The sequence below is a fragment of the Electrona antarctica genome (assembly GCF_951216825.1).
Source record: "Electrona antarctica genome assembly, chromosome: 20".
Classification (NCBI taxonomy): Eukaryota; Metazoa; Chordata; class Actinopteri; order Myctophiformes; family Myctophidae; genus Electrona; species Electrona antarctica.
In genome coordinates, this window is record NC_136801.1 from 30,475,573 (window position 1) to 30,498,018 (window position 22,446).

Here is a 22,446-nt window from a genome sequence, read left to right on the forward strand (position 1 = left end):
TGGTCCGATTGTTAAATACTTGTAAACAAATACCTAGGATGCAATTTTGTTTAGCAAATTTGTTTTTCCTATGGCAAGGTATTTTCTTATTTTATTTTTTACGAGAAAGTTAAAATCTCAGAAGATCATACGCACACACACAAATCCCTAATTTTGTCATCAAGCCAATCCCAAATTCTAGAAATCGCTATAACCAATTCAGATTTGCATAGCGACGTCCTCGTTTGTGCAGGCATTCGCAAACAAACTACTTTCTTGATTCTTGAAATGATTCTTGTGGTGAAATGGTTATTGGGATATATCTATGATTGTCATATTGCCAACCGTTTTACAAAAGCAATAATTCTGTATTATAGAACAGCTAAGAGGCGGGCCTAACAATGGCCCCCAAGCTGATCTAAAGTCACAGCAAACCACAACCATGTGTGGCTTATTGCTTCATTATAAAACACTATAAACTGCATATCGTCGCTGTCGGGTGGAAACCTTGTATGTCCAAAACCGTTACTTTTCAGGACATGGAAAACTGTGTTCCAAATGTAGTCATTTTTCCATTGGTTTCATATATTTTTTTAAAACCACTTAACCACTATCACTTTCAAAATGTTTCAAAACTATCAAAAGTAGCACGCCTACAAGTTCACAACACATCGCTATCTGACACCTTGTGAGCTTGTAGACTATTGTTTTTATAATTTTATGTGACGCGGAGCATTAATAACCCCCCCCCCAAACATTAAACAAATATGAAATATGGTCATATGAGGTTTCTGGCCCCGACAGCGACAATGGGACTATTGTCGTCTTATATTATGGTTTGGTTATCACCAGGTGTGTAACTACTCCACCACCACCAAGGGCAACCTGAGCATCCACATGCAGTCCGACAAGCACCTCAACAACGTGCAGACGCTGCAGAACGGCGGCGTCTGCACCGGCGAGCCCCAGTTCAACCACAACCACAACCACGTCATCAACCCTGCCGTGCCAAGCGCCAGCCTGGTGGTGGGCGCACTGGGCGGCGGGGGCTGCGGGCTCGGGCCCGGAGCGCCCTCGCCCTCCAAACCCAAACAGAAGCCCACTTGGCGCTGCGAGGTAATAATAAACAAAACACTGAGTGCATCATTGTAGCTGGCCCGAGATGAGCGGCGTCTCTGCTTATTGGCTCGCTGGCACTGTGCGGCATCACAATGACTTGCTTTATTCCACCCCCTGCGTCACACACAAACGTAGTATTTGTGCTTATTTTACAGTAGTGACGGGGGGGACGGGGTGTCTGTCCAGGTGGCTGGACAGACCTCACAGCGGAAGGGCTTGTATCCACACAATTCATCGACTTGATTTATTCTTTATTTTTTGGAATTGAATAATTGTGTAAAACCAAAGTGTGAATGCTTGTCTGTTTTTGATTGCTGGGTAGCAATTTTATGATCTGGGTTCACATAACGTGTCAGTATTAACTATCATTTCGCAATGTATTACCTTATTTCACTATAATTTTATGTTGTAAATTATTAATTTGATAATTGAAAAGCCCTATACTCTACTTATTTGGGCATGTCTTGTTAAGCTTTGAGTTTCAGCCACGTTTTTTGATCATCCAGAAGAAAGAAATCACACCTTTTGTGAAGTGAGGGGTGCTAATATATTAAAGTCTAACTCATGTTGTTGCGTCGCTAAAAGAGAGCTCTGCCGATGCGTCCTCCCTTGGCAGGTGTGCGACTACGAGACCAACGTGGCGAGGAACCTGCGCATCCACATGACCAGCGAGAAGCACATGCACAACATGATGCTGCTGCAGCAGAACATGAAGCAGATCCAGCACAGCCTGCACCTGGGCCTGGCCCCGGCCGAGGCCGAGCTCTACCAGTACTACCTGGCCCAGAACATGGGCCTGGCCGGCGTCAAGCTGGAGAACCCGGGCGGTGGCATCGGGCTCGGGGGTCCCGATTGCTCCCAGATGATGATCAACCCGTTCCAAATGGACCCCGCGACGGCTGCAGCGCTCGGCTCTGGACTCGGTGGGTCCCTTTATTCTATGACTTTGATTTTAATTGATTTTATTTAGGGTTCTTTTCATTATTAATAAGCTGTCCTTTTTTGCCTTTTTCTTCCTAGTGTGTTCTTCTGCTGTCTTTTAGATTTGGTGTTCGGGTTTGGTCATATTTCTGGATTTTTAGCCGTCGTATTTCTTTGTCTTTCTTTTTTTGTACGTTTTTTCCCCCAGATTTTTGCGTTTGTTTTTCTTTGTGTTGTTGACTATCTTATTTATTTTATTTTGTAATTCTTTGTCTTCGTATTTTTGCGCCTTGTTGTCTTTTTCACTATCTCTTCCCACTTAGTCTTTGTTCAAGACTGTTTATCAAATACAGTCTTTAGGCCTGCCTGTCCAGTCCACAGGTGATCACATCATATGTCTGTTCAGACAGTGTCTGTATTGGTTGCTGTGGTAACCACGTACACTGTCGGCGCTGAGTACACGTACGTGCAAAGTGGCGCAGACAACGTGTCATCACCCTGAGGTCACGCTGCAGATCTCCTCTGTGGCAGCAGACAACGGTGTCCTGATAGGATCAATGTTCCTTCACCTGGACTGAGGCAATAGGCCATCAACCCCAAATGGGCTACCGGATGGCTAATTTCTCCGTCTAGGGCAGGGGTTCTCAACGTTTTTGGCCGGGGACCCCCGAAAATGCTTTGGCAACGTCTCGGGACCCCCGCCCCGCCCCCTCCCGACCCCCAATATAAATTGACTGCTACAATAACCTTAAACCATTTTGGGCGGGAACCCCTTTTGGTGTTTTAAGCATTGTTATAATTTAGCTATTTAAAAATAGCAGATCTACAAGCTCATAGCGCGCCACCGAGTGGCGCGCTATGAGCTTGTAGGTCTGCTATTTTTGAAAAATCGTGATTTTTTTTTTTTTTAAATACATCTTTTTTTCTTTTTTTGAAAATAATTTGGGGACCCCCTAAAATAATTTGGCGACCCCCCGAGGGGTCGCGACCCACGGGTTGAGAACCCCTGGTCTAGGGAGGAAGAAGGCCGGTTGGAGTATGGTAGGCCAGTCTGGCGACCATAGATGAATGGTTTAGGCTAGTAGGGGATCCTGCCGGCGAAGCCAAAGGTCCCAGGTTGGAAGGTGAAATAGAATCTGAACCCATCTGGACCCCACTGAACATTACACAACATGGATCCGTGCGGGTCTCTCCGGCATTGACGTGCATTTTCATTCGGGTGGACGTGTTAAGGCCTCTATGACGGCAGTCATATCCATATAGGCAGATACACGGACAGAGATGGATACGTTAACCCATTTTGACCTGAGATCAGATTCTAAAAATGTCTTCCAAATCCTGACAGTTTTCTGAAAAAGCTATGTTTCTATGTCAGTCGTTCTTCGGTTTATCAAAAATAGCAGACCTACAAGCTCGTAGCGCGCCACTCGGTGGCGCGCTATGAGCTTGTAGATCTGCTATTTTTCAATAGCTAAAGCATAACATAATGCTAACACCAAAAGGGGTTCCCGCCCAAAATGGGTTAATGTTGACCATTATTTGATATCCCATTCGAGTGGCTAGACCGTCCAGACTCACGAATGTTTAAATTGATTTGAAATGCATTTCAAATCACCTACCAATCTGGACATAGACTTGTTTTTTTTTGCGTTTATTCCTTGCAGTTCTTCTGTATCTCATGCCACGTGGGAATTATTATTTTAATCCTTTTCCACCTGACCTTTCATGGTGGCCATTTTTGTCCCTTCTCTCTCGCACACTCTCCTTCCCTTTCACTCCATTTCTTTCCTTTTACCTCGTAGCCACCTCCCTGGCTCTCTCCTCCCCGCCATCCAGAGCTTATCTGCTCTGTCAGATTGTCACCCCTGTCATTGTCTCCTTGCTCTGACCCCTCTCGCTGATTAAAACATGATTATGAGACACCGCATGAGAATTATTCTTAATCTCTCATTCGTAATTTTCTTAAGTCAGCTTAATCCATCCTCTCTCCCCTCCCCTACGCACACACACACTAACCCACCTTCCCTCACCCTGGAGAGAGATATCGCGCGCTCACACGCACACGCGTCGCACACACACCTCATACAGTGACACACATGGCTCAAACTCTCTCTCATGCACTCATACAGCAGGAAGCGGATTCCCTGAGGAGAGAGCGAGAGATTTAACAATGACCCCGCAGTGTTGCACGCCCACTCCCTCCTCTCGCGCGGAGGTCACAGCCCAGCCAGGCACATGTCCTGCCTGTGATTTACTCTGATACAGTAAATCTGCGCACAGCTTCCCACCGTGGTCACAAACATCCATAGGTTTATAGTCTTCTCCAGCCAGTCTGTTGCCTCCCATAGTTTTCAAATGCTTCCGTCATACAGTCTGTACAGTACAGCGGAAACCCCCAAAAACGACCCAGGTGCAAAGCGGATGTGCCGCTTCAGTTTCGTCTCTGTGGTCGCGGGAAATGTGTCTTAGTGGAAGCACATCGTTGCTTATCTCCGTAGTCTTCTGTTAATTAACACCCTGCTTGATCATAACACGGCGTCACACAAACGTATCAAAAGTAGATCTGCTACGTTTTATCTATTTTTGAATTTGTAAGTATAAATCAAGGATGTAGTCAGATTGGCTGTGGCTGTAGATTGATCTACAGATACTGCACGCACCCGCTCACGCACGCGCTCACGCACGCATGCACGCACGCACGCACGCGCACACACGCACACACACACACACACACACACACACACAAATACTCACACAAATACTCACTCACTCACACACGCTCATTATAATTTGGTCATATTTAAAGTTATGACTAAAGTTATGATGATTAACACATGCCTGCTTTCTCTCTCCCCTCAGCCTTGTCATGGATTTACAGAGTGTGAAAGCTCTTGTGGTTGGGTTTTGATCACCAGATAGTAAAAACCACCACATGTCTCCTCTCTCTGTTTTTCTTTTTCCTCTTCTGTCTCACACACACACACACACACACACACACACACACGCACACACACACACACACAGGCACGGGCGTGCATCCTGCTCGTTAGTCATCCACTAATTGGCGGATTTGTACTTTGACTGTAAAAGAACAAAACCGCCAAAGAGGCTAGAAAACATGTAATAATTAAATCCTCTGTGTTGCAGTCAGATCCTGTGTCAACGCTATCTGGAGGGAGAACGAGAAGAGAGAGAGAGAGAGAAAAAAAGGCGTGTTGAGCTTTGGTAACGTGCGCAGAGAGGGGAAAACATCAAACGAAGGAGTTAATTACAATTACATGAATGGCACATGTGTTTTTGTTCTTTGGGTAGGCGGCGGTGGGGAGGTGCGGAAACAGAGGGATGTGTGTGTGTGACGTATCGATCACCGTTCTCGGCTTCTCCGTGTGAGAGAGAGAGAGAGAAAGAGAGAGATAGAAGCTTGCAGGCCCAAAACCATCTGTCCCACCCTCGCTGAGAGTGGTAATTAAAGCTATCTGATGAGCGAGTTAGCAAGCTGAAAAGAATGATTGTAATTGATCCTGATTCAATCCTATTAGGTTTTTCTTTTTTTGTTCTTCTTATATGCAAGGCTTTGTAGGCGATCTGCAGTGCTCTGTGAGGCTTTCTTTTTTTTTGATCAAAACCTTTTGTGTGAGAGCAGCGCGTACAGAGAACTCACTCTGCTCACTGTTCGTATTTGAATAAGAAAGAGTCGTCCCGTTCTCCACTTCACCCTTATCCTGTGTTTTCAGTCCTTCTTGTTTCTTTTGCCTCCCTGTGTGTCTCTCTCTATCGTGTATAGTACATGCCTGCTGCTATGCTAATGCTCCTTATGTCTAACCCTGTACATACTGTAGCGGATGAAATTATGAATATGCTATTTTTAAATATGTAGAGAACCTTTTGAAAACATTTTATTTTTTATTTTATCTTTATTTTTTTCCCCCCTGGCTCCCCCCGCCCTCCTTCTGGAAACTACCAAAACGACGGCCTTTGCACAAAAACATCACAGTGATTCTGTCTCTCTCTCGCTCTCTCCGCAGTGAACAACGACCTCTCGGCCGAGCTCCGGCTGGCCGGCGGTCAGCTGATGGCCGACGACCTGTCCATGCTGGCCGGCGCCATGGGGGGCGGCGGCATGGGCATGGTCGCCTCGGACCCCTCTGCGCTGTCCTCGCTGTCTCCGCCCATCAGCGACCCGTCGCTGCGCCTCTACCAGTGCGCCGTGTGCAACCGCTACTCCGCCGACAGCCTGGAGGCGCTCAACGCGCACGTGACCGCCGAGCGCCTGCTGCCAGAGGAGGAGTGGCGCTGCGTGGCGGGCGACGTGTACCAGTGCAAGCTGTGCAGCTACAACACGCAGCTCAAGGCCAACTTCCAGCTGCACTGCAAGACGGACAAGCACATGCAGAAGCACCAGCTGGTGGCGCACATCAAGGAAGGGGGCAAGGCCAACCAGTGGAGGTTAAAGTGCGTGGCCATCGGCAACCCCGTGCACCTCAAGTGCAACGCCTGCGACTACTACAGCAACAGCGTGGATAAGCTGCGGCTGCACGCCACCAACCAGAGGCACGAGGCGGCCGTGCGCCTCTACAAGGTGAGGACGCACGCACACTTTTGAGTTAGTTCATTTGTCGATCTGCACGCGTAACGCATGCGGAATGTATCCAAACACGGACCAGAAGAAGGTTACGTTATTGACCAGATACAACTGGATGAATGGGCACGCAGAAATTGATGACTTAGTTACAATACAGAAAGTGACGGATTGATTACTACTCAAGGATATAGAAAACATAATGTCTTCTCCAGATAGACAAGCTGCCTATGATAGCTGAGAGAACAGTATTCAAGCCGATTGTTTTTGCCTTTTGCAATCCTCCCAATTGCAGACCACGGAGCACAAGTTTGTTAATAATATGTTCTACAAAAGGCTGATATAAGTGTTCATATACAGATCAAATGGGTAGCCTATTTAAAAAATAGTAACAGTTTTTCTAGATTCATTAATGAACACAATATCTGGGATATGTGGATTATCCTGCCATGACTTGACACACAGTGACGGCAACCATGGCTTATCTAGCCCAGAGATCCTCGGTTTTCCCCATGTGAGTCACCCTGTTCATTTGGCGTGCAGCTCAAATGTCTCTACCTGAAAGAAATGGGAGATTATCTCGGTCAGGACCGGTTATGACTGGCCGTATCCAAGTCACCCTTCTTAGAGGTGTCAGTGGAACTTGAGACCAAATCATCTTAGTCTTACTTAACTGATTCACGTGCCGTCACACTTAACATGAAAAGGTGTTTGGTCAAAGTGGGGACCCCTAGGGTTCATTGAGGGGGTTCCAAATGGACCTACAGGTGTGTAACTCTGAGAGTCTCAAGAGTTATGGCGGTATTTTGAAATGAAAACATTTTGACATCCACTCCGCTAGTTAAGAATTCCCGTACTGCAATATGGCATCTCTTGCTCCGGGCTTGTTTCCACGCTACTTATTTCAGTTGATTTAGGTCATGAGATGTCGTCGTGAGCATTAACGAGATGATGCTACATTTCCATGGACCTGACCTGTACAATCAAGTGAATTACCTTAACGAGGAGTTGGTTATACCGCTATAAGTTGTGTGTGTGTGTGTGGTGTGTGTGTGTTCCCATGTTTGTATGTATGAAATCCCTCTTGGCAGTGGAAACATCAGTGATAAGATGATTAAAAATTAAAAATTAATTATTACATTAATAAATTAAAATTTATACCAAGCCTCCAAAGTCTGTATTCCCTTATTAGCTGTAGTCTACGGTTGTTCCTTAATCAATATTTGATAGCATTTCTGCTGTACAGTGTTACACAAAGTGCAGACCCTCTGAAAACGTGGTGGGCACGAGATCACTTAGCTCTTCTCCAAGGCTGGCGCAGCGCCAGGAGTGGGTGTTAACGGGCCTGTCGGCCCACCCATCACTTTTGCATGCCCTGCACCCAAAATGTCCATCCTGCATGTCAATTATCACCGTGAAAATTGCCAAATTGATTTTATTTACTTATTTCTGTCTTCTAATTAGAATAACACAAACATACACTAAGTCAGCAATTTAATAATGATACAACCTCAAAGAGAATAAGTTAATGTAATTATTGTGAATAAATTATGACTATCTTGAGAGTGTTGTACACATAATCATTTAAAGAAAAACATTTATTAGACTTCTAAAGCTGTAGAGCTCATGATCCCGTTTCATATTCATATACAAAGGTTATGCAATAACCGTGGTTATTTAAGCACTATTTGCGATGAATACGCTCCTAGCAATCCAGAGAGCATCTCTGGATTAGCATCAGAGATGCTCTCCAAATCCGTATTCATCGCAAATAGCTGATTAAAATAACACAGATTAATACATTGCACAAGGTATCTACCGTAAGCAGGTGATACTGGATTTCAATATGAAACGCAACAAACATTTAAAATAAAAAATCTAAATGAAAAAGAGTTTACAAAAATAATATCTCCTGTGTTGATTCAACCTTGGGATTAGATGGCAGAAGATATGAATAGTTGTTGTATTCTTTTTGTCAGACTTTTCAAATTGCTCTACAGTCGACCAAAAAAGTCCGCCCAGATGGACTGGTTGATGCCGGTAAACACATGGCTGGGCGATATGGAATAAATCATCGCTATTGATTGATCACCTTCTATGTCCGAAACCATTATCTTTTTATTATATTTTTTAAATAATATTTTAAAATGGTGAAATTAGCCCATCTACATGCTCACAACGCATCGCACCGCAACAAATTATGAGCTTGTAGATCTATTTTCACACGAGTGCAGCGCAAAGTGCTTTATAAGACAAATAAAGTACAAAGTACATAAAACTAAAAATATCAAACGACATAACAATCAAGGCACAATCAAAGTACCAAAAATGCCAAAAACACCAAACAACATCATAAAAAATGCTAAAACACCAACCAACATCACATCGTAAGACCAAATACCTTAATATGCATATTGCGACGAGAATATAATTATTTCCTTTCTTTTTCATGTTTCAAAACATTTCAAAGATAGCAAAAATAGCAGATCTGCAAGCTTGTAGATTGTGGATTGCTACGAGCTTGTATAGATTGGCTGAAGTTATACTTTGGCAATTAGCTTTGAAGTTATTAAAACCAGAAAAAGACAACATAATTCGCAAAGAGTATCTAGTCTTAACATCATGATAAGGACATATCTTTTCTTCTAGGACTTTCTTAGTTGGACGTATAGATTGACTGGCTTTGCAGACCCCCGGCAACCGCAATCATCTCTGGTTGCTATGGGTTTGTTAAATATAGAGGAGGTCTTAACAGCCATGCACAAAGCTACTCAAATGGTCTCCTAAAATATTAACATATATCTGAATCTGTGGTCTTAATTTGTTGTATGGCATATAGATTCAACAGTATTCTCCTGGCTACTATCAAGTTACTTCTGCAGGTCCTCATTAGCAACAAGAATACATGAGTTGGAATAGAGATAGCTAACTGCCTAAAAGCTAACTAGACTAAGGCTACTACCAAGCACAAATAGCCTTTGAAAATTGTGATCATTGATTTGAAAATCTATGCAATCACACTAGAATGTTTACATGGAAGAAACAGCCTTAAGATACTGTATTCCATGGAGTAGCATAGGAAAGTAGCATAGGAAAGTAGCATAGGAAACGTATACCATCATATACCATACAGCATTCCTATTCTAGGGGGGAACATTCGCCAAAAATAGCAGGTCTACAAGCTACAATTTAGGCATTTAGAAGACGACTTAGCAGTGACTTACATAAGTATGGTAAACACATACCGTACATCAAATGCAGAGAGACAGTGTAGCGCCTCAGTAAACTATAGGATCACATCAGTCTAAATATACTGTCAAAAATCATAATAATGTACATTGAAACTAAAGAATACCAGGTAAACAAATGATACATTTTTAACATTGCGGGCAAGAACAAAACAATCCTAAATTACACAAACTTGCTTGTAGATTGGCTATTTTTTGGCAAAGGCATTTGGCGTACAGTGGGGAGAAGAAAGAGCGTACCAAGTGCAGTTGCAACTCTGTCTTAAGTGGTCAAAAGGAGCATGGCGTAATTCAGTCAACAATATGGCGGTCATGAAGCAAAACGAGAGATTGATGTTGATCAGGAGGAATGTGGTGATTTAACACCAGTACACCCTGTACAGTCCATACTGACCTTCCTGTGTGTGTGTGTGTGTGTGTGTGTGTGTGTGTGTGTGTGTGTGTGTGTGTGTGTGTGTGTGTGTGTGTGTGTGTGTGTGTGTGTGTGTGTGTGTGTGTGTGTGTGTGTGTGTGTGTGTGTGTGTGTGTGTGTGTGTGTGTGTGTGTGTGTGTGTGTGTGTGTGCACATGCGCATGCGTGCCACGCACATTTCAGACCTGTGAGCAACTTTTGGCAAGCTCTTTCAAAGTTGATTCATTACCAACACAACTGCCAGATACGTCTGTGCTCGCTGAAACATTGGCAGCCATTTAGTAATACAAAGAAACCCTTTTATTATATTTTTTTTAAATTTAAAATAAATAAATAAGTACAGTCCAAAAGACCCCCCAGGAGGACAATCGCCGCGGAGAAAACACAACATGGAGGCGGTCTGTCTGAATATATCTCTCATGTAATCCTTTCTCGTTTAGTTGCCGAGCAGAGATGAATAGCGGGGAGGATCCTGTAAGGCGTGCACACGCGCCAATGAAAGCGAGAAGGAAAAGAGAGAGAGAGAGAGAGGGGGAGGGAGGGAGGGAGGGAAAGAGAGAGAGAGAGAAAGGGAAAAAGAGAGGGAGGCTGATCCAGCCGAAATGGCAGGAGAGGGTCATCCCGATGCCCGCTCGGTGCACCCATCCACCCCGCGCCCCCGCCCGTTCACCTACCCCATAGCCCTCCACCAAATGTGTTTCACAGATGACGCTTTTAAAGCCTCTGGCAGCCGGCCCACTATTTTACCCTTGGACATGTGGTTGTAAAAGAGAGAGAGAGAGAGAGAGAGAGAGAGAGAGAGAGAGAGAGAGAGAGAGCAAGCGAAGACGGGGAGGGAAGTAAAATGTCGTCGGGCAGAAACCTCTTATGTCCGTATTTTACCTTTTTATATTTTTTGCTCCCCGTAAATGAACGCCCTACTCCGTCACACTACAGTGTCACACAGAAGTCGTGATAATCGCCGATCTACAAGCTCGAAACGCCTTGCATCGTGACACGTTTTAAGCCTGTGGATCGGTTGCGTTTTGCCGTTTTAGAATTTGAATCCTGAAAAGTAACAGCTTTGGACGTAATAACGCTTCCACCCAACAGCACGGAATAGGAAGGAAGGAAAGAAAGGGGAAGAAATGTCCTTTTTCCTTATTTGAACACAAAAACACCTCTCTCCTTTTTATGTCTGGGTGGAGGTGAAAGACACACGGGGGCACGCGGAGGGAGGTTGGCCTCGTGCAACAAAAGGAGCCGAGGAAGGCTTGACGACTTCACCATCTGGGCTTTTTTGGAAAACACAGAATATCTTTATGGCATGGGAAATCATTTGAAGATTCAAAAACAAAAAGCATATTCAGGAGATTTTTTATGGGCCTCTTTGTACAGCGGACGACGGGAGTAGTTCTGAGGGGGAAATTGAAGGGCTTTTTTTCCTGGGCCTTTGAAAGGGAGAAGATGACATTAGCAGCAAGTCATCCCATGTCACAGCCACAGCAGGTGGGCACACAATAGACCTTATATGGGGATGGTGGAAGGTCACCATCTCACTGCTGGATTGGTTGAGAACGATTTGTGATGGTCTGCTTGGTTGCGTGTGCGTGTGCGACGTGCGTGCGTGCGTGCGCGTGGGATGATAAGAAAGTTTCATTTCACGATTATTGTTGCCAAAATAATTTCTGTTACCGATATTATCACTATTATCTAAATAGGCTTAAAACCTTTGTTAATTAACCACTTGCAAGTGGTTCAAGTAACCTACAGTGCCAACTATGACCCAGATGGACAATTTCTCAATACATTGAAAACTGTTTTTTAACGATAAACCTAATGACCATTATCGTCCCATCCCTGGGCGTGTGTGCGTGTGTGCGTGTGTGCGTGTGTGCGTGTGCGTGTGTGTGTGTGTGTGTGTGTGTGTGTGTGTGTGTGTGTGTGTGTGTGTGTGTGTGTGTGTGTGTGTGTGTGTGTGTGTGTGTGTGTGTGTGTGTGTGTGTGTGTGTGTGTGTGTGTGTGTGTGTGTGTGTGTGTGTGTGCTAGTGTGAATTAACGCCGTGTGTATTCTGTACATTTTCTCTCTCCATATAGTGTATGAGATTGTTTTGAGAAGAACGCAGTGGGCAGCTCTCTACCTCAGTGGCATCAACTCAACCGTTCAGTGCAAATAACCTCCATCCTGTAGAAGCTTTATGAAAATACAATTTGACTGTAACTGACTTCATATTGTCGCCCACACGTAGAACCTATTGCACAAATCCAGAACCAGTGCATGTATAGTTATGATTTAATGAAAGCTCTTTTTAATACTTTTCATTGGGTTCGGTTCGGTATTCATAAAAACCCACGTTTTTCTTTTTACCCCTCTTTTCGCCCCCAATTTATTGGTTGTGCCAATTAATTCCTCCCCACACACATTTCCATGTGGGGACGTAGAACCTTCGACCTGCTCCTTCCGCCCAGCACTCCCCGCTCACAGGTGCCGCCCCAGCCCGTATATATGATTACGTGCAGTGACAATTATTATCACCCTCCCTCTGAACACGGGTCAATTGTGTTCGTTCCGGATCGATCGCGGTGGATTCTAACCCACAAACTCTGTGGTGGTGGGCACTCTTACCTCTGCCCACTTTACCACTTAAAAAAACATCAAGTTGAAGTACGGAGATATACTGTATAGGCCTGCTAGGTTTCTGCACTACAGTAACTACATATGTATACTGTGTTATGTTTAATTACTAACAATCAACCGCTTTTCTCAATTTCTGCAGAAACATTGACATTTTCAGATTTGGTTTGAAGCTTTCCTGACGTACGGTGCAACTTGCATCTCCATGCTAGCTAGTGGATGAGGCCAGCTGTCTATTAAAGGGTGATGTAGCGTGGCATGTCCATAGCTGGCCCGCTGGCTAATGTTTGGCTTAGCGTTGAAGACGGTGATGTATGGCAGCAGTTATGATTTTGAATAACAAACATTGGCCTAAATGCACACGAAGAGAAAGGGAGTAAATCTTTCAGTACCTTTTTTTACAAGTGCTGGAGCACTATGGCGGGGGTTTGTGTGTGTGTGTGTGTGTGTGTGTGTGTGTGTGGGTGTGTGTGTGTGTGTGTGTGCAGAGATCTCGGTGCAGTGCGATCCACTGGGTCATTAAGAATAGAGAATGTTCATGGTCAATGTGGCATGTTCAAGGACCACACACACATACAAGCGCATGCACACGTGCGCACGCACCACCGCACCTGTTCATCAGATGTTCACTTTCTTTCAGGTGGATGTATGTCTGGGGTCCATCTCACGTGTCTGAGAGAAACATCTCTAGCTCTTTCTCTCTCTCTCTCCATATTTTTGTCTCAGTTTTCCCTCTTCCTGTCTGTGTCCCTCTGTCCTGCAGTTTTCTCCCTCCCTCCCACTCCCTCCCTCTCTTTCTATCCCTCCCCAGGGGAGCGGCAGATAGGCCATCTCATTACCCATGATCCTCTTGGCAACACCACGGCTGGCTTGGAAAAGAGGGGAGGGTGAATTAAATGAGAGAATGATGGGAGGAAGGAGGTGGGGGGGTCTAAGGAGGAGAAGAAGCAGTCCAGAATTTGTATTCCTGAAAAGAACAGGCTCTTTCTTGTTTTCCTCCTTTTATAAAGATTCTCGTATCTCTCTCCATCTCTTTCTGTCTCTCTCTGGCTGTCCCTCTGTCTGCCTGTCTCTCTGGCTGTCTGTCTGTCTCTCTTTGGCTGTCCCTCTGTCTGTCTTAAGATTGCCGTGCCCATCATATCTCTCTCTCTCTCTCGTGTGTGTGTGTGTGTGTGTGTGTGTGTGTGTGTGTGTGTGTGTGTGTGTGTGTGTGTGTGTGTGTGTGTGTGTGTGTGTGTGTGTGTGTGTGCGTGTGCGTGTGCGCGTGCGTGCGTGCGCGCGCGATATTAAGTCTAGCGCGGTGCCTCTGCTATTAGCTTGGGTCAGCCCCTGCCCGCTCTCATTTGAAAATCAAATGGCCCTATATATATGCAGGCCTAATTATTGGACTGTCATTTGGACCTGTGTGATGGGGAAATGGACAGGAGATTGACTCCGTCAGATTTGCATAAAAAGCCATTGTGCTGGCCCTTAGAATCTAGAAGAGAGAGACGGGCTCCATTTCAAATGCATGGCGCCATTTATGACACACGCACGCACTCACACACACACTATATATATAGGTGTTGCTGGCAGTACTCACAGATTTCTCTGTCCTTGTCTCACAGTCGGAGACTAATTCAACGAACTAGAGAGAGAGTGTCAGAGAGAGCAAACATGAGAGAGCGTTCACAGATGCTATTAGCGCTCAGAAAGATGGTACATACGTACATACGTGTAGATGGAGATTTCCCGGTCTGCTAATGGAGCCGGACAAATCAGTGTGTCAGTGGGTTCACTGCATTCTCCGTCTCACTTTATTGGAAGGAAAGGGGGAAAAAAGACTGTTTACATTGCCAAAGCAAGTGTGAAATAAAACAATCAAAACTCAGGAAAGTATGTGCAATTAAAAGATAATTAAGAAACGTGCAAACAGAGCGGTCCCACAGTGCAACTTAGGATAACTCTCTCTCTCTCTCTCTCTCTCTCTCTCTCTCTCTCTCTCTCTTTCCGTCTTTTTATTGTTTCTGTCTTTCTCTCCGTCTCCCTGGCTGTCTCTCTCTCTGGGTCTATTTGTCATTGTCTTTTCCCTTTCTCTCTCCCTCTCTCTCAATTCAATTAAAAACGAGGCTTTATTGGCATGATAAAATATGTTTTACGTTGCCAAAGCAAGTGAATAACAAGCAATACTAATAATGAAAACAAGTTAATAACAATGAGCTCTCTCTCTCTCTCTCTCTCTCTCTCTCTCTCTGTGTCTCTCTGTCTCAGTGAGGCTAGTTATTAGATTATTCAAATGGTGTCCTCTTTCACCTGCATGACGATTACAATGGACATCTTTCAGAGGTCCCAGGTGGGGGAGGGGCGGGTAATTAAACGTAAGCATAACATTGTGTGTGCGTGTGTGCGTGTGTGCGTGTGTGTGTGTGCGTGCGCGTAGCACCCCTCCCTCCTCTTCTCCCTAATAATCCTCATAGATATTAATATGAATTTCCCCTATTTTCGTTAAGAGTGCCTTAACCAGATGGTGGGTGCGTGCGCACATGCTAGAGCGACCCCCTCAACCCCCAGTTTATATTCCACTGTACTGTAGCTCCTGGTAAGATCTTTTACTTTAAACGCAACTCAACGCTTTGTAAGCTTGTATATTGGCTAGTCTCACTACTTTTGTGCAACCCTCTTGTATGAAGAAGTAGGACATTAATTTACAAAAAATAAAATTGAAAGTTGAAATATGGAGATACAAGCTTTCTACCCGACAGTAACAACAATATACTGCACTACTTTTCTCGTGTGCAGGGTGGGTGGTGTGTATGTGTGGACAGGGACGGTTTCCTCCTGATATTAATAGCCACATGTGATCCTCCTTAAAGCCCCCCCAGCCACCCCCCTCCCCCAATGTGAACCCCCCCCCCCCCAATCCTGTGTGGGTCATTTGGGCCGGGCCGAGTCGGAGGCCATGCGGGCCGAGTCCGTTTGTCTGTGTGCAGGAGACTGTGAAGCAGATCGGAGCTGACAGGTATGAGAACGATAGCGAGGGAGGTGTGGGGGATTGTGTGTGAGTGCGGGTGTGTGTGTGTGTGTTATGTGTGTGTGTGGGTGTGCGGGTGTGTGTGTGTGGGGAGGGGAAACGTCACAGGGATGCAGCACTAGGGAACAAAGGCAGTCAGCGGGAGTTTGTCTCCTTTTTATTTTATTTTGTGACTCCGTCTCATCTGAATACCCCCCCAACGCCCCCACAAACCTGGGTGAATTTATTAGCGTGGGTCTTTTGAAAAATAGAAAATCACCTGACATCTAATTGCATGACTAATTTTGTGCAAAAAAGTCATACCACATCTGTTTATGTAAATATAATCTTAATGGAAAACATTTCTTTTTTTTCGAGGACGGATAACGTGAAATATGATTTGAGGTGAAATGGATTCATATATGGCAGGGCGCTTTAAACAGTGCTGCTATTCTTGGCATTGCCCTCATGAAGCTATCAGGATATTGATATGGACAAAGTTGAACTGAAATACTCCTCAACACCCTTCCCGATCAATAATCAATCGATTGAAGGTAATTGTCCCTCCCTTGGAACGGTCCCAGATCTCTCTCTCTCTGTGTCTCTCTCTCGCTCTCTGTCTGTCTGTGTCATTATCGGCATGTGGTCGGGTATGCAAGCATTCCAGCTATAATTGATTTTAACCATTAGGTGCACAGTGAATAGATAAGTAGTGGGAGATATTTGATTACATGGTGTGTGTGAGGGGGGAGAGAGAGAGAGAGAGGTAAGCCTCACTCTATACTGCTTGCTGGTGCCGTGCACCGAACACTGACGATCTACAAGCTCACAACAACGCAGAGCTTGTAGACCGACTGTGTTCAGTAGGTCCACATAGCAGTACGTATAGCATGTACGTGAGATTAAGACCACATTAAGGGCCCGAAAGAGTGTCAGCCCTTTGTACATGAGATAAAGTGCAAACCGAGTACCAACGCATCTGTCCGGTTCAACCAGACAACGATTGAGGGGATGATGATGAGGAGGGATTGAAAGAGAGAGGGACAGACAGATGTATATAGAGGGGATGTAGCAGCAGAGGAACTGACCTGCCCCGGTCTGTTCTTTTCGGTCTGTGTTCTCCCGTTGTGGCCTTGCGGCCTTGTAGTGGTGGTGGCACAATAGCTCTGACCTCCTCTGAGTTCAAGCAGCTTAGTTACTAGCGAGGTAATCCCTAACCGCTTTGAAATAGACCTGATAGAAGGCCCACTTTACTTGTTTGGGATTAAAAAGGGTGATTTACTATATACGTGAGTTGCGCGCCGGTGCCGCACACTGGAAAAAACAGCAGATCTACCAGGTCAGCACGATTTTCGGTGCGCAATGCCGCGGCACGCAACTTGACTATAACTTTGGCGCACGCCGCGAGCGTGTGTGTGTGTGTGTGTGTGTGTGTGTTGACTGTTGAGGAGGGGTGCTAGGGGTTGGTTCTTGAGTTTTCAACACATTTAGTTAAATTATCCCTTTGGAATGTTTGGAGTCTTAATTGTTCAGTTTGCCTTACGGGAAAAAGGAATGCAATCTTCTCTTTTTCCCCCCCTCTTTTTTTTTTTCATGCTGTAAAGTCATCCAGATGGGAGATTGTGTTTATCTGCCTCGCCCAACGTAATGTAATGGTGATGCAACACATTAATGCCTCCCTCCTCTCTGCAATGATTTATGTTCAGATCACTGTGCAGTGGGGCGATGGTCGTATCGCTGCTGCCCCTTTCAGCAGCCGCTCATCCCTTCCTTATGGAGGCGGCCATTTTGGATTTGAATGACATTGGGGGGTTGGTGGTGGCAGTGGGATCACTTCCCCACTGCTTTCTGAAAGTCTGTGATACTTTTTTTTTTCTCCCTCCCTCCTATGTCTCTTTTCTTCCCCTCTCTAACCCTGTTCCCCGTTCTTCTCTCTCTTCCTGTGTTGCCAAGTGTGCTTAGTAGAAGCGAGGCCTGGTTGCTTGTTTCTTTCACAAAATCTGGCAACACTGGCGTGGCAGGAGTGTGGGTGAGGATTTGGGCGTAGGGGATGTGCAGGGAGGAGAAGGGGGGGGGGGGGAACAAAGGCAAACATTTGAGTAATCTTCAAAGAGCCCATTGGTATGTTGAGTGGACGCTGGTATGTGGACTGTGGCTGAGGCTTTTTCAGGGGAAAACAATATCCTTCCTTTAGTCGGGCAGAGGCCTGGACAAACGCTACCGGCCAGGGGATCCTAACACCGTCACCCGCTATCGGCTTACCCCCCTGCCCGCCCGCCCGCCCCCACCCCCTCCCCCCGCCAACTGGAAAAATGGTAGGTTCCTTCGCTTAACTAGAGCCACTCGCAAGTCGTCATTATCCGTTTTACGAGGGTTCCACGGTGTGTCCGGGGTGTTTTTTGTTTGTTGCACGGGAGCACGTTCGTGACATAGGGATTTGTTTAGAGGCTTAAACGCTGATTTTTACGTCTGCTTAGATTTGTACGTATTTACAGGCGTCGCACACCACTTATAGTCAATCTACAAGCTTGTGGATCAGATATTACAAGCATGACTCAGGTTTCAGCTGTTGGTGTTTTTGTTAACGCCGGTGACGAGGCAGCGGTGACGAGCTGTGAGAGAACGGCAGACTTGAAGTGAATCAATGGCCTCTTCTGCGTGGAACGGAGGATGAGATCAAGTGTGCCACCTTGTAGGTCAAACATGCCGTGTTTGATTTCCTGTGGCAATATGCAAAAGAGCAGCGCTGAAGAGCTCCACTCATTGTGTGTGTGTGTGTGTGTGTGCACTGCCACTCTCTCTCCTGGCAGAGATAGCTCTCTAAAATGTACACACACGCGCCCACAGACACACACACACACACACACACACACACACGCACACACACACACACACACACACACTCAAGAAGACATGCAGGAAAACCTCAAGCAGCACTGTATAGCTCTCAGCTGTAAAGGCCTTTCCTCCCATTGAGTGAACACAAGTAGAAGAGACAGGTTTTCAAGACGGGGAAGAAGTGCGACATTCTTGTGAATTAATACAAATATTTATAGATTTTCTTTTTTTTTAGGAGGTTATTATGAGATGACGTCACGATAAAAAAAATAGCCCTCTGACAGGCTACACGTCTGTTCGATAAAAGGTCGTTCTTTTAAAAGTGGGAAGGAGAGAAAGCCTCAGGTCTGCCATTTTGAGATGGGTTTTCAAAATGAGCTCTCCTTTGTCCCGGTAATCACCAGCCATTTTCTCACGAGGATCCACCTCGGGGTTGGATAATTTCTCCCATTTCTGTCATTAGCAGGCCCAGTGGTATTAGACTCTGTGTGTTTTGTTCCTTGTACCTTTTGTTTTGTGCTAAGTGAAACCATGCGACAGAGCAGGAGCTAACCGGGAAACAATACTCCCCTTCACAGGCCCAGGAATGTGTAATTAGTGATTTGAGCCCCAACTATGCTCTTCAAGATTCTTCTCTCTCTTCTCTCTCTCTCTCTCTCTCTCTCTCTCTCTCTCTCTCTCTCTCTCTCTCTCTTTCGATCTTCTGTTCTTTTGTTCTCCCTACTCTGTCTTAGTCCCCGGCTCTCAATCTTTCTTTGTCTTTTTTTCAAAGACGAAAAAAAAACAAAAAAAACCCTCTCATATATCTATCCTTATTTCCTTGTTATGTTTCTCTCTATAGAAAGAGTAAGTTTCCATTTTTAACATGGCAAGAAGAAGAAGGGGGGAAAAAAATCATTGTTACTCTTGGCAGGAAAGCGGTTTCTCTCGCTTTCCTTTCAGGTGGAGTTCAATGACAATATCCAGGTTAGCGTGGATGTCTTAGATGCCGCAGTTATACTCGAACTAGAACGCTGGTGTCGCTCGGCTAGAAGAACTGTTAGCTATTCACAAGCGTGTAGATCTGTTCTTTTAGACGGAATGTGACGGATGTGATGGAGCATAAATTACGCTTTTACGGCCCCAAAAGACCAGTTTAAAACATTTTAAACAGCGTCAATGCTGATTAACTGACATGCGACACAAAATGAGTATTGTCTTTTTGAAGAGAAAGAGATAATCTCATCACCGAGATGGTTTAGGCAGGGAAATGGGTTCCCGACCTATTTCTGGGTCAGGGCAGGGCCCACTTGAAAATCTCAATCGGTCGCCACCCACCAATCTGAGCACTTAACGACTGCCATGTTGACTGGTCAGAAACAAATACCATTTATATTTTTCACATCATTTAAAAATATATATATTAATGTTATATCATTGCTAAAATCTTAATGTTTCCCCCAATTATTTGGTGGCCCACTTGCAGACTCCTCACATCCCACAGCATGTTGAGAATTGCTGGTTTAAAGGGGGGGGGGGGGGGGTGTTCTGGTCAGCCTCACCTTGCAGCGATGGAGACAAGCGCTGGGGCTTTCAGACCCTAATGGGCCAGGGTCACCACGGATAATAGGGAGTAAGTGGCTGAGCCGTATGGGCTAAATGCAATGCTAATGTAAATACTGATCCATTTCCGTGGCGGGTTGGGCTTTCAAGATGCTTCACACACATGTGAACACACAAACACACATGAAAAGCTAAAAACATAATCGTCTGTCGGGTGAAAACCTTGTATGTCCAAAACCATCACTTTTGAGTAAAAATAACTCCTCCGATGGATCCAGTGTAGTTACTATATTTAGTCACAAGCTCTTGTTACTTTTCATTGGTTCGATATGCATAAAACCCACTGACACACTTAACCCATTTTGGGAGGGAACCCCTTTTGGTGTTAGCATTATGTTATGCTTTAGCTATTGAAAAATAGCAGATCTACAAGCTCATAGCGCGCCACCGAGTGGCGCGCTACGAGCTTGTAGGTCTGCTATTTTTGAAAAATCGAAGAACGACTGACATTTTTAAAATCTGATCTCAGGTCAAAATGGGTTAATCCACTTTCACTTTACAAATCTTTGGAAAATAGCCGATCTACAAGCTGACAACTCTACGCATTGTGTGCGTGCTGTGTACGCTACTTTTGTGTGACACTGCAGTACAGTATGACGAAGTAGCCTAGGCGTCCATTCATGGAAAAAGCGTTGAAATATGGATAATACAAGGGTTTGTGTGTGCCTGACAAAGCTTGTGTTCTGTTCTGTGTCCATCTGTTCTTTAATATATTTTGTGACATGGATACTGTCCTGTACAACAACACAACGTATATGTATTCAGTGATACTATATACAACACTCGATACCAACATACTGCCGTATTCAACAATGAGATGTAGAGAGACATATAGGAGCAGAACGAATGAGTCATGTTGAATGCATTTACCAGGGTTGTTTTTTTACAGTCGTGTGTGTGTGTGTGTGTGTGTGTGTGTGTGTGTGTGTGTGTGTGTGTGTGTGTGTGTGTGTGTGTGTGTGTGTGTGTGTGTGTGTGTGTGTGTGTGTGTGTGTGTGTGTGTGTGTGTGTGTGTGTGTGTGTGTGTGTGTGTGTGTGTGTGTGTGTGTGTGTGTGTGTGTGTGTGTGTGTGTGTGTGTGTGTGTGTGTGTGGCAAACAGGCCAATGAGGTCAGCAAGCCCATGAACTTCAAATTGACCTTTGCCCCACAGTGTCAGACACACTTGCGTCATACTTACATGTGTGTGCGTGCTTGAGTGTGGACATGTGAATTCTCCCAAAAAGTGGAAGACATAAGCCCCAACGCAATCGCTCACAGGGTGATATCCATAAAGCAATAATTCAGTTGTATTATTTTCCAGGGCCTCGCTCGGCTCAGTCAAATTACCATTTTACCGTTTTTCTGCTGACAACCACACATTGCCAATGAGGAGGAACACAGAGAGAGAGAGAGAGAGATAGATAGAGATGCAGAGAGAGAGATAGACAGAGAGAGAGAGAGAGTGGGGGAGAGAGGAGGAGCAGCAGAAACATAGTATGAAAGACTCATTGTGATAATTCATTTATTTGCCTTGGCTGCCATTATGCGATGGATGCTTATTATTATTGGGTGACCTAAGCTAAGCTAGCCCACAGGCGCTCGGCTCTGCCTCTCCTCTCCTCTCCTCTACGCACAGCACAGCACAGCACAAGAGCACAGCACACACAACCCCAGAGCTGTAATCACATGTAACAGCCAGGAGGGAGGGAAAGAAACTGCAGAAACGCGAGAGGCACAATTCACAGCGCTCCAGAAATGTGTTCCTTTTGATTTGCGAGAGCGAGTGATTAGGTAGGAAAGAAAAGGGAAAGGAGGACAATGTGAGGGGAGGGAGGGTTGATTTTCTTTAGTTTGTTTTTGTTTCTTACGTTTCACATCTCTGGTGTCTTTAAATCAAACCACAGCATTGCCTTGGGGGGGAGAGGGAGAGAGGGAGAGAGAGAGGGGGGTGCGTTTCGAGGTGTTTGTGCGTAACATAGCCATTGTGCGTTTAGTTTTTTTGCGTGTGAGCTCCAGCATATCGTCACTGTCGTGCAGAAACCTTATGTACAAAACCGTAACTTTTCAGGAAAACTGATTATCTGTGTTACAATGGACCCACTGTAGTTATTATTTAATCTCTAAGTTCATGGGTTCAATATTTAGGGGAAAAAAAGTGTATATGTA

At 45.1% G+C, this 22,446-nt stretch overlaps 1 protein-coding gene across 1 annotated transcript in view; it reads left to right on the forward strand.

Annotated features, from left to right (window-relative positions):
- zfhx4 (zinc finger homeobox 4) overlaps positions 1-22,446 on the forward strand; it is a 98,973-nt gene that overhangs the window by 40,243 nt on the left and 36,284 nt on the right. Inside the window, exons 4-6 of the mRNA XM_079489826.1 lie at positions 832-1,095; positions 1,715-2,021; positions 6,045-6,598. Coding sequence (XP_079345952.1) covers positions 832-1,095; positions 1,715-2,021; positions 6,045-6,598 — 1,125 coding nt within the window. The remainder of the gene's footprint in view (positions 1-831; positions 1,096-1,714; positions 2,022-6,044; positions 6,599-22,446) is intronic.